General features: G+C 48.9%; 1 protein-coding gene across 1 annotated transcript; it reads left to right on the plus strand.

The window, feature by feature from the left end:
* Positions 1 to 298: 298 nt before the first annotated feature.
* GAS2L2 (growth arrest specific 2 like 2) lies at positions 299 to 11,241 on the plus strand. Its single transcript, XM_065418499.1, has 6 exons — positions 299 to 713; positions 3,669 to 3,907; positions 4,722 to 4,829; positions 6,707 to 6,803; positions 7,976 to 8,261; positions 9,222 to 11,241. Exons 1-6 carry the CDS (start codon positions 299 to 301, stop codon positions 11,239 to 11,241), a joined length of 3,165 nt encoding a protein of 1,054 aa, XP_065274571.1.
* The last annotated feature ends 11,372 nt before the right edge of the window (positions 11,242 to 22,613 follow it).

The raw sequence follows: 22,613 nt of genomic DNA on the forward strand, positions 1-22,613 counted from the left end.
CATGTGGGCTGGATGGAGGAACTTGCTCTCCCTGAAGGAATGCAATTGCGATGGCTAGGGGACCAAGTGGAGCTTTGCCACCCGTGAACTTGCCGCTCCTCAGGAGGGGAGAAATATTGTGACTTTTTCTGCCTAGATCAGGAGTGTCCTTTGCACGCTGCAGTTTGGCGAGAGTCGTGGCAATGGGGGGCCCAGGGACAGGACCATGAGAACCCGCTCTGGGGACGGAGACGTGGAAACTCACCATACCTGGGTAAGTCTGGAACCAAACCAAGGGGTTGATGGTTCAGTGTCCTGCATGGAAGCCTTCGATGCCCCTTCTCTGTCTCCCTTTAGCCCCACATCTCATGGCAAGATGGCTGGGATTCAGGGGGCCACGGTGCAGAGCATCCGGCCCTACAAGTCCAGCGAGCAGTATCTCTACGCCATGAAGGAGGACCTGGCCGAGTGGCTCAAGGAACTCTATGACGTGGACGTCAACGTTGGGTCCCTCCTGGAGGTGCTGGAGACGGGCTCCATGCTGTGCTACCATGCCAACAACATCACCCACGTGGCCGGAGAGTTCTCCCGGGACTATCCGGGCCTGGCCCACAAGCTCCAGCTGCCCAGATATGGGGTGACGTGTAATGACTCTGCCCAGCCAGGGACCTTCCAGGCCAGGGATAACGTGTCTAACTTCATCCAGTGGTGCAGGAAGGAGATGGATATTAAAGGTAAAGAGGATTCTGATCTTTCCCTCCTGTTTCTTTCCATTCCTTTCATTTCTCTTTATTTCTAACACCTTTTCCTGCCCTCTTACCCCATGGCAATTCTTCTTCTTCTCATTATTTATTTGTCTTGCTTTGGTGCCTAGGACCCCAGTCATGCACCAGGACCCCATTATGCTGGGTGCTGTATGTTATTTATTAGGTGTATTACGGTAACCTGTAGGAGCCCCAGCCATGGACCAGACCCTACTGTGCTAGATGCTGTACAAACACAGAACAAAAAGATGGCTCCTGCCCCCCCAAAAGCTGACTATCTAATATACTTTGCTCTTTCCTAGTGCCTTCTCTCTGAGGAGCTCAAAGCACTTGGCAAACATTCAGTTAGCCCCGCCACCCCCATCTTTATCCTCCATTTATAGACAGGAGAAACTGGAGGGAAGCCGCTTGCTCAAGATCACAAAGTGGCCCAGTTAGGAAGGTCCCCAGTGTCCTGACCCCATCCTGAGCCTTGATCACAAGAGTGTTCTCCCTCCTGGGGGGAGGGATAGCTCAGTGGTTTGAGCATTGGCCTGCTAAACCCAGGGTTGTAAGTTCAATCCTTGAGGGGGCCACTTAGGGATCTGGGGCAAAATCAGTACTTGGTCCTGCTGGTGAAGGCAGGGAGCTGGACTCAATGACCTTTTGGGGTCCCTTCCAGTTCTATGAGATAGGTATATCTCCCATCTCATTAAACTTCGCCCAAACTAAGTAGCTGTCTGGGGATTCAACTCTGAGATGAATCATAGAATCTTAGGGTTGGAAGGGACCTCAGGAGGTCATCTAGTCCAACCCCCTGCTCAAAGCAGGCCCAATTCCCAACTAAATCATCCCAGCCAGGGCTTTGTCAAGCTGGGCCTTAAAAACCTCTAAGGAAGGAGATTCCACCACCTCCCTAGGGAACCCATTCCAGTGCTTCACCACCCTCCAAGTGAAAGCATCTTAAGGGAGGGCATGTTGTCTAGTATTGTGTCCTAAGGCACTGGCCTGGATTCTGTTCCTGACTCTGCCGCTGAGCAGCCATGTGAGCTTGGGCAATTCAGTTCATCTCTTTGGGTTTCACTTCCCCATCTGCAAAGGGGGCCAATATCCTTAGTTTCTCCCACCTTCTCGTGTGTCTTGTCTATTTCGCTTGTCAGCTCCTTGGGGCAGGGCTGGTCTCTCGCTGTGTGTACGTGCAGCGCCCAGCGCAAAGGGGCCCCGCTCTCAGTTGGGGCCTCCAGGTGCTACCACAATACAAATAATCAATAACAATAACAACAACACGTTGGGAGTCGGGATGCTTTCCCCACCCCCTAAAAAAAGAATTGCAAATCTGATTTAAAGTTAGCACTGGCAACCCTACAATAACAACAACCTGCAGTAGGGATGGGAGTTGGCAAAGGGACGTAAGAGCGCTATGTGTCGGAGGTGGCTAGTAGATTGGATTTATTTGCGTTGCTCCTTGAACATCTTCTTTGGCAGCCTGCGCTAGACCGCAGTGCAACAGCAGCTGTGAATGTCTTTAACGCAGCACTGCCTTCATGTAGTTCCTGATTTCCCCTCCGATCGGGGTTCACTGCAGCACTGGCAGCTAGGGACACGGAGAGGGGTGTGCTCTAGCAGCGTGTGACTCTCTGCCTCATTGACTGGCTGAGGTTGTGCCCACGTGGTTGTTTTAGTTCCTTGGTCAAATTGGCAGCATTTCTGCTGGCTACAGTTGGGTTAATCCAGGACTTGGTTCTCTTACACAGAACCCGGCCTCTGGTCCTCAGCTCCTTGAACAGCTGGAGCTGGGGGCAGCCCAGATTCTGTTTAACCCTTCCCCAGCCAAAGCAGTGTCTGTGCTCAAGGCCTCACTTTAGCGTCCATTTCCAGAAAAGAGCTGGGCATGCTAGTGATTCATAGATCCGTAGGGACCATTAGATCATTCTAGTCTGACCTCCTGTATAACCCAGGCCAGAGAGCTTCCCCGAGTTACTCCTGTGTTGAGCCCAGTGATTTGTGTTTGGCTCAAGCACCTCTTCCAGAAAGGCCTTATTTGGAGATGTCAAGAGATTGAGAATCCACCCCTTCCCTTGGGAGTTAGCGCCTACGATTAATCACCCTCCTTATTCAAAATCGTGCTTTATTTCTAACTTGAATTTGTCTGACTTTAACTACCAGCCAGTTGCATCTGAAGAAGTGGGGTTTTTTTACCCACGAAAGCTTATGTCCAAAGAAATCGGTTAGTCTTTAAGGTGCCACCGGACTCCTTGTTGTTTTTACCAGCCATTGGCTTTTATTCTACTTTTCTCCCTTAGATGTAATTAAAGAGCCAGCATTGTCTCCTCACAAAGGTACTTGTACACCGTGCTCAAGTCACCTCTAGGTCTTCCTTTTGATACACTAAGCAGAGTGAGCCCTCCACTCTCCCACTGTAAGGTGGGTCTGAATGCCCACTTGCCTGGCATCTCATGAGCAGGATATTTATACCTGGTGTATGTTCATGCAAGGATACGGACACCTCGTATGTACCTACACATTTGCTTGGTATATCAAGGATGTTCCACACAAGTACCCCTTCACTTGGCCTATCAGGGCAGGGCATATCCAATATGTGTCCCACCACTTACTGTACCCCCGTAGGCCTGAGGGTACATCTGCACCCATGTCTGCACAGTCGGCTCCCCGCAGAATGGTAATAGGTCAGGCTGGCTCTCACTCATACTGTCTAACCACACCAGGCCTTGCTTAGCTCTTCCTGCATCAGACAGTCTCTGTTGCAGAGATCTGTGGCCATGTGATTAAACACAACTCATTGCACACACGCTGCGTCGGTGGGACAATTCACCACCCCTGACACAGCAGCGCTGCTGCTCTCACTAGCTCTGCCCTTGTCTCTCATTCCTTCTCCCCATCCTTCCCCTCCTTCTTCCCACGTGTCACTCATTCGCTGTGCCCCAGAGGTGCTGATGTTTGAGACGGAGGACCTGGTGCTGAGGAAGAACGAGAAGAACTTTGTGCTGTGCCTGCTGGAGGTGGCCCGCCGGGCCTCTCGCTTCGGGATGAGTGCTCCCACCCTGATCCAAATGGAGGAGGAGATCGAGGAGGAGATCCGAGAGGAGATGGACCTGCCCCCTGAGGATACCCCACTTCCCAAGCCGCAGAGGAAGCCTTGTGACTTCAAGAACCTGGACCAGATGGTAAGGGGGAGGGGACACTGTAAGGCAATGGGGGTCTGAGTTCCCTGATACTCATTGTTCTGTCCAGGTGGGAACTTCAGGAGGACCTGACTGGGGGGAGTGTGGGGGGAGGTCCTCTGTTATATGCAATCTACTTTGGGACCTTTCAGGGAGGAAGATGCTACCTGAACGTGAGAGATTCTTATTCTCTGCTCAGTGCACCTGGGTATTTAAAACCCAACAGAGTTAGCAGGAGTTCTGTGCCTCTGTTTCCAGCAGGCCAGACTCCCTGATGGTTAGTGGCACTAACTGAGGTTAGAAGATAAGGGTCAAATTACTGAATGGAATTGGGCAAAGGGAACTGATTTCTTCAATCATCAGCTGGCCCCAGGTAGAACTCCGAAGGCCCAAATTAGCATGGCTTCAACTTCCTGGATCTTCACATCGAGCGCTAGGTGATCCTGACCTGAACCTTGTTAGAGGTTCAAGAATGTTCAGTTAATTTCCTCCCCAACCCTTGTTGGGTTTTTTAATTTTGTGGTGGCTTTTGTGCTTCCAGTTTCCAAATACAGCCAGAGCCAGAAGCCTGTTTTTCAGGGCCCAAGCACAAGAAGGCAGCAGCAGAAATCTTTTCGTGTGGGATTTCCAGTCTGTTTTTACAGGATCAAGTGTCTTTGATGAGATTTGGATAAGCCCTGGCACCCCGTCTCTCTGACGGAGAATGGGCCCAAGGAGCCTAGCACGCCCCTCCCCAAGGCTACAATGGTATCCAGGATGCACAGGGAGTAGCACTTTCCTCATATTGACCAGGAATGGTTTGCCTTGGACTCTGCAGGTCCAACACCTGGTGAGCCGGTGCACGTGCCCAGTCCAGTTCTCCATGATCAAGGTGTCTGAAGGAAAATACCGCGTGGGCGATTCCAACACCCTTATTTTTGTCAGGGTAAGTCCAGGAGGGTGTGCTTTCCAGATGCTGTTATGTTGGTCTATATGATACCAGGAACTTCTAATCTACTCTGGGGGTAGGAGGGGCACCTGCACTGCTGCTACCATCTGGGGCTGGGATGCTGTGTCTTTGGGGTGGGAGTCACCAAACACGGGCTCTTCACCTCTCGTTGTGCCTGGTCCCACCCCAAAAGATGGCATGTGTCGATATGGCGAGCGAGGCTGCCGGAGTCAGAGTAACTGAGCATCGTGACCGTTAGCAAGGCAGAGATTTCATACCATGCTGCGTTCGCACACTGCAAAACGCATTCAAGGGAAGTGGCTGAATGGCCGTGAGGGTTAGTAACGGGATCTGCATGTCTTCACCTTAAGTAGGATGGGACAGCTCAGTCACTAACACTGAAACCCTCTGATGTCGCTGGGTGAAATGAGTCACTCCGCTCCCTAGTGGGACAGGGGACCACGTCTCAAAACTCCACTGCTCCAGCCGGCCTGTTGGTTGCACTGGCTGGGCCATGGAGAGTGAGTTTCCCTTTCTCCCTAGAAGTGCTCTCTCTGGGTCTGAGCTGAATGGGGCTGCGTGAGGGAAGCTCGCCTTGGTGCTGTCAGTGCCATACCAGCTGTCCAGTGGATGAGTACAGGGCTCCAGCCTCCAGAGCTGTCAGTCTGGTGCCTTTCACCAGCACTGCATTCACTATGGGGGGGGGGGGAATGGGCTGCACATAGGTCGTCCCTCCCTCTCTCCATCCCCCTCTGTATTCTGTTCAGTTGGTTTCTTTCAGGTCTCTAGGCCTCTTCATTAACTTTCCTGGCTGATAGCCTTATCAGTGATTGCAGTGAAAGTCATGTGCCCTCCAGGTTATGGTTGACTGGAGAGGACCCTCGGATTTTCTTCTCTTTGTGGGGGTGGCCACCCATATTAACCCTCAAACCCCTCTCCTGCCGTCAGAGATGCCATCATGGTCTGACCTGCATGTACATCTCTCAATTACCTGAATAATCTCTGGGTTCCCGAGGCATCTTGCTGGAGTAAGACATGGTGGTAACAAGCTCTGTATTGTGTTGTGTGTGAGAACCTGCATCTTTTCCATGGCAGGAGTCATATGCTATTGTGCTCCAGGTCCTCCACCCCTTCCGGTTCATCTGAGTGTATTCAAATCCCCTTTGGACTACATGATTTTTTTACACATTGTCCACATGTAGCCGGGTAAGAGCGGACATGCAGGTGTGTGCACACACATGTATGCAACCATACGCATGGCTAAGTATGCATGCATAGGCAGGCATGTAAACCAAATGTGTGCATGTGTTTGCATGCGTATATTGTAGTGTATGAGGTAAACGCTGCTCCTGAGATGGGCTGAGCAATGAAGTCAGTGGAAGACTAGGATATTCTGCACCAATCAGGATCAGTCCGTAGCGTTGGGATTTCCACAAGAGCTCAGCACATTGAATGCGCCCTGGCTGTGCTGTATTAACACAACAGGTGCTGATCTCTTTGGAAAACCTGGCCGCACATCTGTTTGAGGATGTTATCTCTTAGCTGGCCCACAGAGAATATGAGGTTCTCCTTTCGTTCAAGGGGTAGAGGCTGTTTTGGAAGACAAAGGTCCTGGGTTCTCTCCTCATCTATGACCATGAAAACCACTGTATGCTGTGGCACCTGGAATTATTATTATTATACACATCACATATATGTGTGCATGTAACCCTGTATGCATCCACAGTCATGTGCGTGTGAAATACTGTATATACCTCACTGGAATAAAGCCAACAGGATGGTGACATCCATCTGTTGAGCTTTCACTCATTTCTAGCCCAGGACGCTGCAGGCCCAGGGGAGCCCCTCGCTCATGGGCGCTCTGTTTGTTCCAGATCCTCCGGAATCATGTCATGGTGCGGGTTGGAGGTGGCTGGGACACGCTGGAGCATTATCTGGATAAGCATGATCCCTGCCGGTGCACCTCGCTGTGTAAGTCTCCTTGTTCTGCTTCCCTGTGTGCAGCCTTGGGGAGGTCTGCATGGGGGGTGACCCTTTGCCTTGGATGAGGTTCGAATCTGGTGGGTGGGTGTCCCACGCCGTCATCAGTAGAAGACTCTGTGGGTCACAGCGAAGAACAGCAAAGAAGCATAGACAGACAGGAGAAGTACATCCAATCTGAACAATTCCCGAGGCTCGCCCCTGGCTACTATGCTGGGTGGAAACCAGCTCAGCCTTTATCAATCTCTGACAGGGCCACATGAACTTTTTGGTAGGGGTCATTTCTTTCTGGGTTCTTGTAGCAGGAGGCAGATGACTCCTTACAGCATGGAGAAGGCTCCTGGGAAGCCGTTTGTCTCACAGAGCGCCACTAGAGGTCAGGCTAGCACTTCAGACAGGAGAGAGCCCTGCAATACCCCAGTCCTGCCTAGGGGTGTGTGTAGGAATTGCCCTTTGGGCAGGGGCGGCTCCAGGCACCAGCGCACCAAGTGCGTGCCTGGGGCGGCAAGCCGCAAGGGGCAGCCTGCCGGTTGCCGTGAGGGCGACAGTCAGGCGGCCTTCGGCGGCATGCCTGCAGGAGGTCTGCCGGTCCCGCGACTTTGGCGGCAATTCGGCGGTGGGACCTCTCGCAGGCATGCCGCCGAAAGCCGCCTGACCGCCGTGCTTGGGGAGGCAAAATACATAGAGCCGCTCCTGCCTTTGGGATTATTGTATTTAGGTTTTTTTTTGTATATTTCACAAGGTTTTAAATGCCTCCGGGAACCAATTACGGCGGCAGAATAATGTGAGATCTGATCTCACTGCATTTCAGCACCTGGACAGTAGAAATGTCATAAGACAATGAGGTCTTGCTTTATTCCAGCTGAATAAATTATTCCTGGAGGTTAAAGACCCATGTGAAATTCCTAGGTGTGCCACAGTGCCAGCTTTCCAATCCATCGTGAGTATTCACAAGGGATTTTCACCATGAGGCTTGGAGTGGATTGGCATCAATTCTGGTCTCCCCCAGTCTCCATGGCGAGTTAGAACATGCACAGTTGAATCGGAAGTGGTTGGTACTATCTGGCACTGCTTAGGTCTGGCACACCGGTACGGCTACCCCAAAAGGGTAATCCACCGGCGTGCGGTGACCAGAGATCCTGAGTCCCTGAATCTCTTCACAGCACACAAGCAGGCTGTCAAGCTGACAAGCCCTCAAAGGCTGCAGGCAATACAGGTGCAGCACGAGATCAAGGTCTGCCCGACACCCAGGACAGACAACCCAAAGAAGCCCCAGCCCACCCTGATCGTGAGCAGGTCCCAAAGCCCACTGCCCCCAGTGGAGTGGAGGACCTACACCCCACAGAGCCTCAGCACCAACCGGAAGCCTCGTTCATCTGCATCGCCAGAGAGCACCAGGCTCAGGTCCCCGCGGGAGCAGTCAGAACCCAGGCGGGTCCCTTCGGCCAGGTAATGAAAAGAAGTTAGTGAAAGGCCTTGGGCTTGGTTTCCCGGATGACTCCCACGGATGCTGTGCTGAGCAGTCGGTATAGTCACTGACGCTGAAGAGCGGCTGGCATTGGACAAAGCTGGATAATTACACAGTGAATGGTGCATTTTAGTGCTAGCCAGGCCTCTTTTATGGTGCCTTCCAGGACTCCCAGTCCCCCCGTTGTTCCTGTTTGGTTCCCACCTCGAAGGACCTGTTTCAAGCTTGAGCGTAGTTGGCCATGGCCGCCTTCAGTGCTCATCACGGTCATCTCAGGATCAGCTGGAGGGAGTCACTTAACTGCTATAGGGTTTCTGCTCAAGTGAGGCCCCAGGGCTGGCTTGAGGGTCATTGGCAGTGCTTGTGCGTGCTAGGGTCCAGGACTGGAACATCCGGGGGTATGTTCAGGACTGAGGGGCACTGGCAGAGCTGTAGGACAAGGCCCAGAACTGGAAGAGGTAGAGGGAAGGCTGTTTCCAGATGCAGGTAGATTATTGGCGGGCTGTGTGATGTCTCCGTGTTGATAGGGTGGGTGGTATGTCAGGATAGGAATGCACTGGCCGAGCTGTACTGGGGTGTCTGCCTGTGCTAACTCTGACTTCAGACAGCGCGCTCAGCCCCTCGCTCTCAGCAGCACCAAAATGTAACTAGTTAAACCCCCACGCCTGTGTTTTTTGGTGGAGTTGGTGACATTACGGGGCCCTGTTTTGCTGACTTTGAGCTTGTCAGCACCTCCCAGAGGTGGTGGCCTGCACTGGCCTTTGTGCCAGCTTGTCAGTGCATCACAAGGCAAATGGTTACAGCTGCTAACGAGGGATGTATATGCCCTCCCACTGCTTGTCAGCACAGAACCAGCTTCACGCCCAGAGCAACGCAGGTACCCACCTCCCTAGGGCTAGAGGCGACTGACACACCGATCTGGCGCTTTGTCTCTGTTATAGGGCAACAGAGCGGTCTGCTACTCCTTCGCGGAGGCAGCTATTTGCTGAAGAAAGATCTGCTACCCACCAGAACTCCTCCACCCAGAGCGGGAGGGATAAGCTGTGTGTTTCTATGTCTTCACTGACATCGCAGCTGACTGGAAGCGAGGAGGATGGTTCTGGTGCCTCGGAAGCTCTCCCGGAGCCCCAGAGAGGGCGACAGACTAGTAGAATCCCTGGGATGAATCAGAAGGACCCAGCTAGGTTTGTGCAAGCTAGCTGTACAGAGTCCAGGCCTCAGACGACAGTGCCAAAGGACAGAACAGCTCAGCCGCCAAGGAGCGCCCAGTATGGAGTCAAACCCGTTCCACAGGCTCACAAGCCTGAGGAATCAGGGGTCAAGACCTTTCCTGGGATGGTCCGTTCCTCCAGCCCAATGAAACCCCATCATCTCTCCCCACAACGGGATTCCAAGGGAGCTGCACAGAGCCACAACGCTGCACATGGCTGGGGGGATGCTGGGGTTGTGAGGCCATCCTCCCCAGTCAAACACATGGGCCAGACTCCAAAAAGTAGCACTAAGATCCCAGTCAAAGCCGGCCCCGCATTCAGCAGGCCCCCAACCCCTGTTCAGAGCTACCAGGGGGAGCCCCGCCTCCGAAATGGGTGGAAAGTCCCTGCCGGTGAAATGGCAAAAGCCCCAGCTCTCTCAAAGAGCAAAGTCATGTCCAGGGCTGAGGATGGCTTTCAGGGGCACAGACATTGCAGTGGGGCAGTCAAGCCAGAGACATTGACGACCAACCTTCCCACTAGCCCAAAAGACAGACTCAGCCAGTCAGCTCCAGCAGGGAAGGACAAGGGTCCAAACACCAGACTGGTGCAGGAGGTAGAGCCAGGAAACACCAAAGACAGCAGCAGCAGCAGGAGTGGTGGAGATCCAATAGGCTGCAGAGAGGAGAGGGAACGCGTGTATACACCTTTGCCCATCAACCTGGCCCAGGAGCGGGCGCTGTACAGGAGCCTAGAAGATGAGATCTTATCCAACATAAAGGTTCTAGAGGCTGATTCTGATGAAAGCCACTGCCCTGAGGGGAACCAGCTGGACGACTTCGCTCTGGACTGCAGCATAGCGAGCGTCACCGCCGCCAGTGATGTAAGTGGGCTCAGGTCCTCCACACCCTCCCTGTCTTCCTTGACAAGCGCCAGGCAGACCTTGCCATGTGGCGAGGATGTGCCTCGTAGTGGTGTCTATGTGCCCAGCGGAGTGGCAAAATGGCACCCGGCTGGATTCCGCTATGGTGATGTGATCGACGAACTCTCCCAGGGGCACAACACACTCCACCCAGTGGACGTGGAGAACTGGATCACCAAGATACCACCCAAGGGGGCTGTGAGGGTTTCCTCTCAGCCAAGTTCGCCTCTGGTGAATGGAAACCAGGTGGAAAAGAAGCTTCTGGAGCCAGAAGGGGCTTTGTTCCAGGAGAACGTGTCCAATGAAACCAAAGGCAACTGGTTAAGGAGGCAGCCATCTCTCACAAGCCATGCAGGGTCTGCTGTAGTCAGTAGAAATAGCAAAGCTCCTCAGGCAGCCTCTGATGGCCCCAAGGCATCTATCAATTCTCCAGCCTCTGTGGGTGGCCTTGAAAAGTCCAAACTGCCTCAAGGTAAGCCCAAAAGGTCCCTGAAGAAGCCTGAACGGGTGCCATCCATCTACAAGCTAAAACTACGCCCCAAAATCCGCCCACGCAGGGACAACAGACCTGAGAAACGGCCATCCAAAATCCCCACTCCAGTGACCTATCGACAGGCACAGAAAGCAGCCAGCGTCAAAGCCCAAGAGAAGGCCCACAGCTCAAAGCATCAGACCCGGCCAACTCAGGACAGCCTGGATAGCACAAGGCAGAACAGCACAGGAAATGCTGGGTCCGAGGAAGAGGCTTGGCTTTCAGAACATAGTGACTCCCCACAAGCTGGGAAGAAGACAGTCCTAGCAGATACCAAAGTGTGGCTCACAGAAGAAGATGAGGAATCCTGGGTCTGATGTCTTGCCTGCTGGCGCCAATTTTGCCTCCCAGTTGTCAGTGTTTGTAGCTGTATGGGGAGCCACATTCTCCTCCAACCCCATTGGAGAAAGGGGTTAGAGAGGAGACTCCGGCCCAACAGATGCGAAGCCAGTGAACTGATGAAGTTGAAGTTCTCCCAAGTTCTCAGCTGAGTGGCTCAAAAAAGGGACCTGTTGATTTGAGCCGAAGAAATCTGACATTTATTTTGAAGGACGAGAAGGCAGATTTTCAGAGAGGCCTCGACACGACCCTCAAAACCCGCAGGTACAATTTTGTGCTCTCTCCTGGGTTTTGAACATGCACTAACACTTCAAAGTGGAAAATTGAGCCTGTAATTTGGCATGAGGCATCTTTTGAAAACTTGGTCCCAAGTCTGGAACTAAGAACAGAACTTAGAACAAAGGGCGGAAACTGCTAACCTAAGAAAAGCTCTAATAGTGTGGTACAATGAAAGCCACTTTTTTTTTTTTTTTTTTTTACCAGCAGATGGAAATGTAAATATTTTTACTGCGAAAGTACTATCAGCAGGGGGAGATGCCAGTGATATGTATGATCATTTTCTCCTTGCCCCCGAGACCCACCCCAAATCCATTGTAATAGTTTTCTTTGACAGCTGTACTTCCAAATTCCCCTCTCAGTTAATTTGGTGGATTTCCAGGGATGGTGTACTTGTGCAATTGGGAGGAGAATTTGGCCCATAAATTGCAAATACAGAGGCCAATTTAGCTCATGCAGAGAGGAGAAAGAGCATGGTCTCATTGTTAGAGCAGGACTATTGGGTTCAAATAATTAAAAAAAAAATCTCTCTGTGCCTCAGTTTCCCCATCTGTAAAATGGGGCTAATAATGCTTACCTCTTAAGGCACCAAGAATCTTAGTGAATATTTGTAAAGCACTTTGAGATCCTCAGGTGAAAGGCACAAGAGGAAGGTAAAATATTATTATTATCGTCCTAGATCCATGGGTGAATCTTGTATTGATCCCAGTGGGAATCCCAAGTGCACTTGGAAGGCAATATAGAGCCCTGCTTTTGGAAAGGTTCCCCCAAGATTGCTCTGCCTTTTATAGGCAATGGGCAACATGCCACCCTCATTCTGTTCACAAAAGTCTTGTTGAATTCAAAGGGAGTTTTCTAAAACACTGGAAGTGGCATAGCGCGTGAATTGTGTCAAAGTCCCTAATCAGACCATTTCCCCCTTTTTTCATGAAGTTACCGGGGCCAAATACTCAGCTGATGTAAATTTGATTTACTTCAGCTCAGGATCTGGGCCACAGTTGCCTGCACGTATTTTAAGCTTGTCATTATTATTGTTAAACCAGTAGCCATCAATGCATTGGAAATAGGAAGTTACTTGAAATGACAAGAGCTCTGTCGGAGCTACTACCACAGCTGAAAGAAATATAATAATAGATTCAGATGGTGGGCTTGTTTTTAACCAACATGCCGGCGCTAGAGATGCCCTGTGATATCAGGAAAGAGACCTATAGAGACCACCGGTAGTGTCTTGATACCCATGAATGTTCTGTGTAGTTTATGTGTGAATTGTCTTTATTGTTATAACTCTTGGAAATAGTATTTGAGGTGATTATTAATCATGCTGCTTGTTCCAGTTAGCCATTGTATTCCTAACCCTTTGATCACTGTATGACTCTCAGTGTTTGTGCAATAGAGACATTCCTAAAACTCTTCTTCTGGTTCAGTAACTTCTGTTTCAATGGGGATATGCAAAGATTGATCCATTGATAGCAATGATGCCTATAACCCAGGGATGATATAGATTACTAGGTGAACCCTTTGTTGCACTTTACGTGGGATAAATTGTTTCCAAACAACCTATTTTTCCTTTGGGTCATTAGAAATCCCTAACTTTGGACCTATGGCTAGGCCTTCCAAGAGAGGATTACATAAGAACCATGAGTTCATAAAGACAAGAATGCAAGAGTTTGCCTGGTCTCTGTTAATGAGAGCGGGTGGGAATTTTTCGCATTTTTAGAATGCTGATTTCCAAACATTTGGAATTTTTGTGCAAAAAAATGTTCTGGATTTTTTAATTTCTGTTCATTAAAGGAGGCAGCAGGAAATAGGTCAGGTCCAGGCAGTAGGACAAGTCAGGTCCAGATGTGGCCTGCTCCATATTTAAGATTGTGGATGCGGGGGCCGGGGGGAGTTAATGCTGTTAAATGAGGTCAGGAATGCTGTTCAACCATGTGCTGAGTGATTTGATTGGACAGCTCACCCATGTTGTTTTTTCAGGTGGTCTCAGCAAGATCTAGATCTGAACTGTATTCAGTGAGGGTGAAAGGAACATTAATAACCCTTTGCGCAGGTAATACTAGGTGGAGCACTGCTTCCATCTCAATGGACTAGAGATTCAGTGAGAATTTCAATACACCCTCTACAAGAGTCTTAAGGCTGCAGGGCTGAAACTGACTTGAGCGATGTGTCGGGGGCACCATCTTCCACCCTAAATGCTAGGGGTCGGCGTTGGGATATTTTACACTTTCCATTACCCACACAGTTGCCACATGTTCCATTTTCATTATGTTCTGTTGCTGTCATTAGAAACACATTAACAACCCCACTGTGGGTATGAGACGTGGTATGGGATCACTGATTCTGAGAATTACAGCGCTGGGTTATGTTGCTTGATTGCCCAACTCATCGGTTCCCCGCTAGATGGTGGGTCTAAGAACAAGGGGAAGGAATATGGTGGCAGCCCAGTGAAAACAAAGAATATGGAAGAGAGAAAGAGGCATCACGGAGGGGATCTCTCTGAACATGAAAAATCCTACCAGGCCCGTGAAAATGTTCTTTCCCCAGCAGTCAGGAAATAGGATGAATTTGAAGGATCAGTGTTGTCATTGCATATCTCATCAAGCGTATGTCACCCCTTAGCAACCTACAGCTAAAACCAAGCCCCCCCTTTAAAGTGTAATAATGGAGACAAGAACCAGATTAAGTCCTGGTGTGAGCAGGTACAATGGGAAGGCACTGAGAATTGTATCAGTTTAATGCCAGGGCTGTATTTGTCCCTGGGATAGGAACTGAGTAATTTTCACTTATGCCCAAATAAATCTGGTAGTCTTTAAGGTGCCACTGGGCTCCTCGTTGTTTTCATGGAACAAGACTACTTGGCAAGAAGGATCTTTTAAGAATGAAATGAAATTATTTAGCTGATCAGCTAAACATTCACTTGTAGTGGTTTCTGTTAGTTTATGACCAGGCCTCACGAGATAGGTCAGTTGAATACCTTGACAAACATAACCATGTTGGATGAGTGTCGTAAATATACAGAACCAACAAAAATGGAGAAGTGCCGTCACAGACTTGTATTTAATTTAAATGTATTGGATACAGATTAATTTCCTTAGTTCAGAACTACAAGCTCCTTGATAAACGGTCTGAAAGTAGAGCTGGGTGGAAAAGTCAGGGTTCTTTTAACAGAAAATGTTGAGACTTTGGTAAAATATTTCTGCTGAGACCCAAGACATTTTGATTGCGAAATGCATCTCCCATGAGACACCACTGTCTCCCTTCTTGGAGAGGGTAGTTGGCACATCCTGGAAGTCACATGTTGGAGATGCATCATGGGACACGAGTCTGACTGGGGAGCCTGGCCTCTAGAGAATAGGAGTTTGAGACACCTGAATTACAACTCCCACAAGGCACCATGGCATGGCAGCATTTCACAATATTTTGGCTTTTAGATTAAATATTCCAGTTTTGGGGCATTTGGGCAAATCACAATTTTCTGTGGAAAGCCAATACTCTTTGCAAACAATTTCATTTAGTTGAAAAGCCAATTTTCTGTTGAAAAACAGTTTGTGGAAATTTTTCACGCAGCCCTCTCGGAAAGGGTTTTTCCCTAGTGTTGCTGTAGCTTCTGTAATGTCTTTAGAAACATGGGTTTGAAACTTTTAACAGTAATTCTCCTCCATGACTCATCACCAATCACGCCCCTCCTCCTCTTTCAGGAAGGGTAAAACAGCTCTCTCTGCAGGGTTCAATATCAGGAGGCAATTTAGTGATTGTTTCAAGTGGCATGAGAATGAGGCAGTCGGAGATTAGGAACCGAGGCGGAAGCAGATGTCTGGAGAAAGGGTTGGAGCTCTGTGTCTTATACCGGTTGGAAACTCATTTTTCTGGATTTAAAGCTTGAAGACAAGCTTCCCATGATACAGAGGGTCCTTCTTCAGGGCTCTGTGTCTGACAGGCTAGCTGGAGGGGGCATGGATCCGGGGAGGTGGGTTAATGTGTCAGTTATCAGGAAATACACAGCTCCATTATCAGGTCCCACTTGTTCCCAGCTGAAGAGGGCTTTAAAGGAGCTCAGACCTGCTCTGTGTTCATAAGCCTCCATGCATTCAGTGGCGGCTGTGTGCAGCTAAAGAGACCCTTATGAACAGAGATAGCCCTCTAGAGAGCAGGAAGGCCAGCTGTGAATAGGGAGGGCCGGGTAAGTGCAACACCTGAAAGGAGGAATAGACAAATGGGGGATGACAGGTTCTCTCATCTGCTCAGGTGCTGGTTAATCGAGCATGGAGATTCACTTGTAGAAAGAGATGGTGAGCTGCCTGCAGGAATGTGCTTGCCCTGATGGTCCCGTGGCCGTTGAGGGGGAGGCAACTGAGCTATCAGGTGGAACCTGATGGCCCTGAAGTTTCCCTGGCAGTTGGTGGTAGTGATGGGGGGGGGGGGGGGGGGAGATAGGGTTGCCAACTTTCTAATTGCTGAAAACCATACACCTCTGCCCCGCCCCTTCCCCCAAGGCCCCGCCCCCTGCTCACTCCCCTTCGCTCTCCACTCCCCCCACCCCGCTCACTCCCCTTTCTCCCGGGACTCACCTGCTGCCTGCAGAGCCAGGCTGGGCGGAGCTGATGTGGAGCCTGCCCACCTGCCAACCAGGGCACAGCGGGGGTCAGTCCCCGGAGTAAGGGGCCAGGGCAGGGAGGGATTGTCCCCATAGCAAGGAGCTAGGACTGGGGTAATCGGGGCACGGTGGGGGTCGGTCCCCAGAGCCAGAGGCCGGGGAGGGGTCAGTCCCCATAGTGAGGTGCTAGGGCCAGGGCAATCGGGGCACGGTGGGGGTCGGTCCCCAGAACCAGGGGCCAGGGAGGGGTCAGTCCCTGTAGCGAGGGGCCATGGCAATCGGGGCAGAAGGGGGGGCAGACAGGATCCCCCCCGGGTGGCGGCACCTGCCTCTTGGAGCCCGGTCTGGAAGCCAGCCACTGCTCTCTGTCAGGCGTCAGCCGCAGCTGCTGCTCTTCCCACCCCCCGGAGGCAGAGGCCATGAGTATTAACGGGGACAGAATGGCGGACCCCCAACGTCATGCTGGGTATTTGTCCTGCTCGCAGGCATAGCCATGGTGCATGCAGCACTGCGCTGGGCAATGACATGAATGGAAGCAGAGATGGATTAAGGTTTTGTGGGGCCCTGGGCCAGAGCAAGTGGGGGGCCCCCTCCCCACACCTTCCGCCTGCGGTCCCGCCTCCCGTTCTGCCCCTTCCACCCATGGCCCCACACTGTTCTGCCCCTTTCCCCTGTGGCCCCACCCCATTCTGCCCCCCCCCTGCGGCCCAGGACCTCTCTCCTCCCCTCACCCCTGGGGCAGTGCCACCCGAGTTAGCCGGAACAAGACGCTGGGTGCTTGGCGTTGCTCCAGGCTCCCCAGCCATCCGTGTGCCATGGGGCATCCCCGCCCCCCAGGGCACCTCCCGCCCCAGGGGATACATGATTGTTCCTCCTGCCCCTGCCAAGGAGGGGTACCCTGGCCCTAATGCACCCCCCGGCCAAAGGGCGGGCACTGCTGCCTGCTGCGGCCAACTGGACTTTTCTGACTGAACACTGCCAGGTTCCCTTTTAGACCAGATGTTCCGGTCGAAAACCAGACATCGGGCAACGGTAGTGGGGGAGAAGTTGTCAGGTGGAATGTGGGGCCCCTGAAAATTCCATGGCAGTTGGTGGTAGTGACGATGGGGAGGTGGGGGAGAAGTTGTCAGATGGAATGTGGGGCTCCTGAAGATTCCATGGCAGTTAGGAATGACAGTTGGGCAGTTCAATTAAGTGAGGTGATTAGAGTGAGTAGGAAAGGGATTGGGCATCACTGTGTTCTGAGCTCCAGCACCTATGGCTTGAGCCAAAACCCAATAAAGTGGATGGAAGTCTTTCCATTGCCTTTGGAGCAGAGCCATAGGGGCCTCTCCTAAATTGGCCAACTGGGCCTTAAACCACCCAGAAAATTAAGAGGATCCTTCAGAAATTACTCTTAAAAAAAATCTAAAACCAAATGAACTCCTTTTTTCTGAACACTGGAGGATAGAATTCTCTATTAAATTCTATGGGATGGTTCATTAAAAACCTACAGAAAGGCGCTCATTCTCTTTTACATTCTAGAGGACTCATCCCTAAGTAGCAACACGGGTTTACAGAGACATCACTGATGTTCCGTCACCCTACATCTAGTGTTCCAAGCTTGTAAGGGCTTCACAATGGGGTCTTCAATACAAAAGGGTCTTCAGTCGGCTCAGGTGGTGAGGGCGCGTGTCATGTAGGTGAAAGGCTGGGCTGGCAATGGCCCAGGGAACCTCTGCCTCAATTAGCGCCAGTTATACCCAACTTGTAATGCATCTAACAACTGCTACTATTAACCAGGCCGTCGTTCACAGGCTCCAGGCCTAGCTAGTGGGAGGTCTTGCCTGGTTGGGTTAAGGAGATAGGTCCAGGCTGCAGTCTGGCTGGGGGAATTTTGTCCCCTTAGGTTTCCCTAGCCTCATTTTAAAATTCTCTTCAGGAACCATCTTCTCTCAAGTTCTCCAGAGCTGAGCTGTGTGCTCACTATTCCTGGCACGTGATCATTGACGCCAGGCTGGGGGTTGTTACATAGCTAGTGTTTTCAAATTCTCGCAAGGTCACGCCCTGTGGTGTGGAGGGGCCATCACAGGGCAAAGGTCCCTTCACATCCAGCTGGAAATCGGGTCAAGACAAAAACCAGTGGGTCTGATTTCTCCCCATCTCATCCCATTTGCAGCTGTGCACAGTTGCTGTAAAACACCAATGTCCCCTTATCCAGCTGCAAATGACCATCCAAGCTGCCTGTAGCAATGGAGAATCAGGCTCAGGCAGTGCTTCTGTCTTTACACACAAGGTGTGATTTTTAGTGCTGCACGGCTAAACATGACCCTCACAGCCTATACCGCCTTCTTACTTGATTGTAGGTTTATGGCTTTTGGGGCAGCGTGTAAAGTGTTCTTAAATCCCAATTATCATTCACATTTTTCTGATTGAATTCTTCCTCCCAGCTGATCTGGCTCATAATTGTTTTCAGCTTTGTAAAACTGACCTTTTTAAGAGAGAGTGAGATAAATGTCAACATGTCAAGCCAGCTGTGCTTTACCAGGCAAAACTCCACTATCCTTCCTCTTGGGTACGACTGAAAGCAGACAGAAATAATTTCTGCTGAGTAATAAAGGTACAGTCTTCATTCAATGTAAAACTATTCTTTAAAATCAGTTCCTCCTCCACACAGGATATGTCTACAGTGCAAAAAACCAACAACAACAACAACTGTTCTTAACTTGGGTTCGCTAGTTCAAGTTAAAATAGCAGTGATGACACGGCAGCTTGGCTTCTAACTCAGGTTAACAGTTCGTTTGGTTTGATTTCAAACCACTGCAGTTTCAATGTAACCATCTAAAAGATGTGTGGTTTATTTGTAAATGTAACCTGGTGGATTCAACATTAGATTGATTTCTGGTCAAAAGGAAAAAATAACCAATATCATTAATTTGCCTTAGTAAGAAACTGCTGTGATTGAGGAGCTGGAATGGGATTCTTTAAAAGAAAAACAAAACTGTAGGAAGTTGCTGGGTTTGGAAAGTTCACGAGAATTTGATTGGATCTTTATATGGGTATCAAACTAGCAGAGTTAACATAATTCATGACACAAAAATGTGGGAAGGGATATTAAACCTCATGTATCAGGGCTTAAGCCAACCTCAACTATAGAGACCAGGATCAGATCGAATGCAAGGTGGGTGGAGAGGCAGATTTTCCCACATCTGCATCTTCTTCTGAAACAACTGGTGCTGGCCACTGCCAGAGACAGGATACTAGACTAGCTGGACTTTGGTTCTGATCCAGTCTGGCAATTCCTACGTTTCTAGAAGCAGAGCTGCTCATGCTGGTCACTTGGTGCTGGTGAGGAGTGTGGATATAAGAAAGCAATCAGACATCGCAGGAAAATGACAGAGACGTAGGTACAGAAGAAGGGGAAATGCACCTGATTTTAATCTGATTTCAGATAACGGGGGGTGTAGTGTGTTACAGGCTTTACAGACACATTGGGAATCTCCAACAAGAAATCCAAGGGGAAGTGGAAAACCAAGTCCAAGAAACCCCCAAACTAAACAGGGCAGATGAAGAACATCTGGGGGCAGGGATGGGAGGGAATAGAGAGAGAGACACTCCTAATTAGAGGCTTTCACGTCACTGTCTGTACATTTCCTCCAGTGTAGACCAATGAATAATAGGTGCACAGTGCAGAGAGAAATGTGGCTCTCTCCTGAGCCCTCCCAGGGAAGACACTCACCAGGAAGATTTGGGAACAATTTTCCTGCCAAGGAAGCACAATTGTGTGTGTAAAAATGTATATGGGGAAATGTTCCTTCTTAGAACCTCGTTTAAAGAAAGAGAACGGTAACACTTTGTATTAAGGGTATTTTTAGAAATAGGTTAATTCATAAATAATTATGTGATTAGTTATTACAATATTTATTAAAAATGCTATTGCGCTTGTCATCTTCTCCCTCCTGTTTTGTGGCTTCACAGCCCAATACTGACACCAATCAATACTACCTTGGGGTCTGAGCATGGGCTTGGAAGCCTGGAATTCCTCAATTCATGTTCCAGCTCTGCTACTAGCTCTTTCTGTTGCTTTAGGCAAATCACTTGAGCTTTCCACCTTATTTCCCCACCTGTAAATTAACTACACCCCACCGGACTATTGTGAGGATTCAGTGTTTGTAGCTGCAGTTCACTCTGAAGCTGAAAAATGCTATATAAATGAGAAGTATTATTATTACTAATATAATTTTCTCTGAGTCACTGTAGAATATAATAATTACATTTATAACATTTTTCAAAATACTTAATCAGTGCTATAAAACCTATAACTAAGTGTGTTATAAACTGTTTGCAGTCTTGTAGCTGTGTTGGTCCCAGGATATTAGAAAAATAAGGTGGGTGGGGTAATATCTTTTATTAGACCAATTTCTGTTATAAACTGCAGGATATAGGGTTATAGTAATCTATGTATTGGCTCAATACGTGATAGTTTTACATTATAGCACATTTATAAATGCTTTATTATTAGCATTTACAAATGAGTTTTCTTATTAAAAAAGTTTAAGGGATAAAGCTGGCTAGAGAACAAGAATATGGACATAATGTGTTAATAAGTACGAAGTACCAAAGAGATGACATTAGAACCACCTGTAGCAAAGCATGTTATTACATTGTAGTACATGCAGCGTACAGGATAAATAACAAGCAACAGTTAATTCTAGAATTACAATTCCAGCAAAAGGGTCTGCTGATGTCACAAACCATGACCAAGTCCTCCAACGTCTCAGTAGAATCATAAGCCTAAAATTTACAACTGACTATTCATAGAGTAATGTATTGATTGCTGTGAATATGTACTACTTCTCTTTACTGGCTGGACTCAGCTGTGTGTCATAGACCCTATATTGATACTAGAGATTTGCCTTTAGCTCAAGTGATGGAGGCCTGTGTTTTTGGAGCAGGAGGATCTATTACCCATTGTTACTGTGAAGTTCCAAGTAGCTATGGTGTAAGTACCTAGGTAGCCATAGATTTGTTTCAGTTCTCTCTCTACATGGTATATGGCATTCCATTTTGCAAACCTAACTGTACACGGCATACAATTTCAGCACAGTGGATAATGACTTAGCAATGCTCCTCTCTTTAGTGGTAATGGTAATTAGACAGCTAAATCACAGCCTATCACATTGCAAAAGTGCTCTCAATATAGTTTGTATTCCAGCAAGTGACTTTGGTGATCATGACAGCAAGATTCCACGGATTTGGTCATAAAAATGAAACTTTAGAGTTCATTTTTTTTAGAAATGTCTTCTTAATAAAAAGTGTTACCAAGATAGTAATAGCATTACTGTGAAATGGGACCTACCAATGGGAAAACATTGGGCTTTTTGTTTTATTATAGATAAGGAAGGCTTAAACATTTTTTAACCTTTAGAAGCTGCAGGTCTGGTTTTACTGGAGAACTTGTTGGTCTCAGGTATGGATTGGGAGCTTCCTCCTCCCCTAAACTTTAACCAAGAAATCTTTTCTCCCAAGTGTTTCTCATGTGTTTGAGCAAGTTAAAGAGGGGAAAAACAGGGTAGACAAGGAAAAATAGGGTAGACAAGTCCTACATTTCTAAAATATAAAACAAGCAGAAAATCATTTTTTTTTTAAAAAGGCAGACCTCTTATCAATCATAAATTAGCCAAAAGAAAAAAATGTGTGTGAGGGGAGGCACAAATCCAATTTCTCATTTTTTTGAATGTCTCCTTTAAACAACTTGACTGCCTTGCTATAGTGTAATTCAGGAGTCTGCCATTGGATGGCACGAGGGCTTCTGGCAAGGGTTATGTTTAGGGAAAGGATTGTCTAGGACAAAAGTAATAGAAGAATCCAAAAAGTGTAACCGTGTATAAAGTATCACAGCATCTCCTTCTAGTAAAGCCTGAACACAGAACTCTCCCTCTCAGGTTTCATTTGTTCTATTACAACAGCCCCCGGCTATCCCGGGGGGGATGTGTGTGTGAGAACTAAGCTGCTTTCAGTGGGAAGGAATGAAGCTGAGATCCACTGCAGCTACCGATCAGCCCTTTTAAACAGTGTAAGGAGATAGCCTTGCCTATTCGGAAACTGTACATACTTGCATATAAACGGAGACGTTGACATCTGAAATGTCAGTCAGTCTTTGCAAAGTAGCCTTAAGTTGGGGTGAATTTAGCAGGTCAATTATGGTAAAACAATTGTGGAAAACAGGCGTTTCTAACTGAAGTTCAGTTTTCATTGATCTCTCCTGCCATGACAGTAAGATGTAGGTGTGTTTGGGTCGGATCAATTTATAAACGATCAGTCCTGATACTTATTTATGCTTATGCCTCTTTACACAGAGGAGCGCAAAAGATCCTTGAACATTAAAACCATCGTGTTTATATTAGCTGTCGGATCTTTCTCAAACACTAGGTACAGGTCTATACAGTATTTTAGTTATCCTTCAAGGAGGCCATTGTCTAGTTTGGTTTCATTATGATG

Source organism: Emys orbicularis, chromosome 17 (genome assembly GCF_028017835.1).
Source record: "Emys orbicularis isolate rEmyOrb1 chromosome 17, rEmyOrb1.hap1, whole genome shotgun sequence".
NCBI lineage: Eukaryota > Metazoa > Chordata > Testudines > Emydidae > Emys > Emys orbicularis.

Coding starts and splice junctions, on each gene's coding strand:
- GAS2L2 (XM_065418499.1), top strand. CDS start 299: ATGGAAGCCTTCGATGCCCCTTCTCTGTCTCCCTTTAGCCCCACATCT. Junction 4,830..6,706: donor ACACCCTTATTTTTGTCAGG/GTAAGTCCAGGA, acceptor TGTTTGTTCCAG/ATCCTCCGGAATCATGTCAT. Junction 8,262..9,221: donor AGGCGGGTCCCTTCGGCCAG/GTAATGAAAAGA, acceptor TCTCTGTTATAG/GGCAACAGAGCGGTCTGCTA.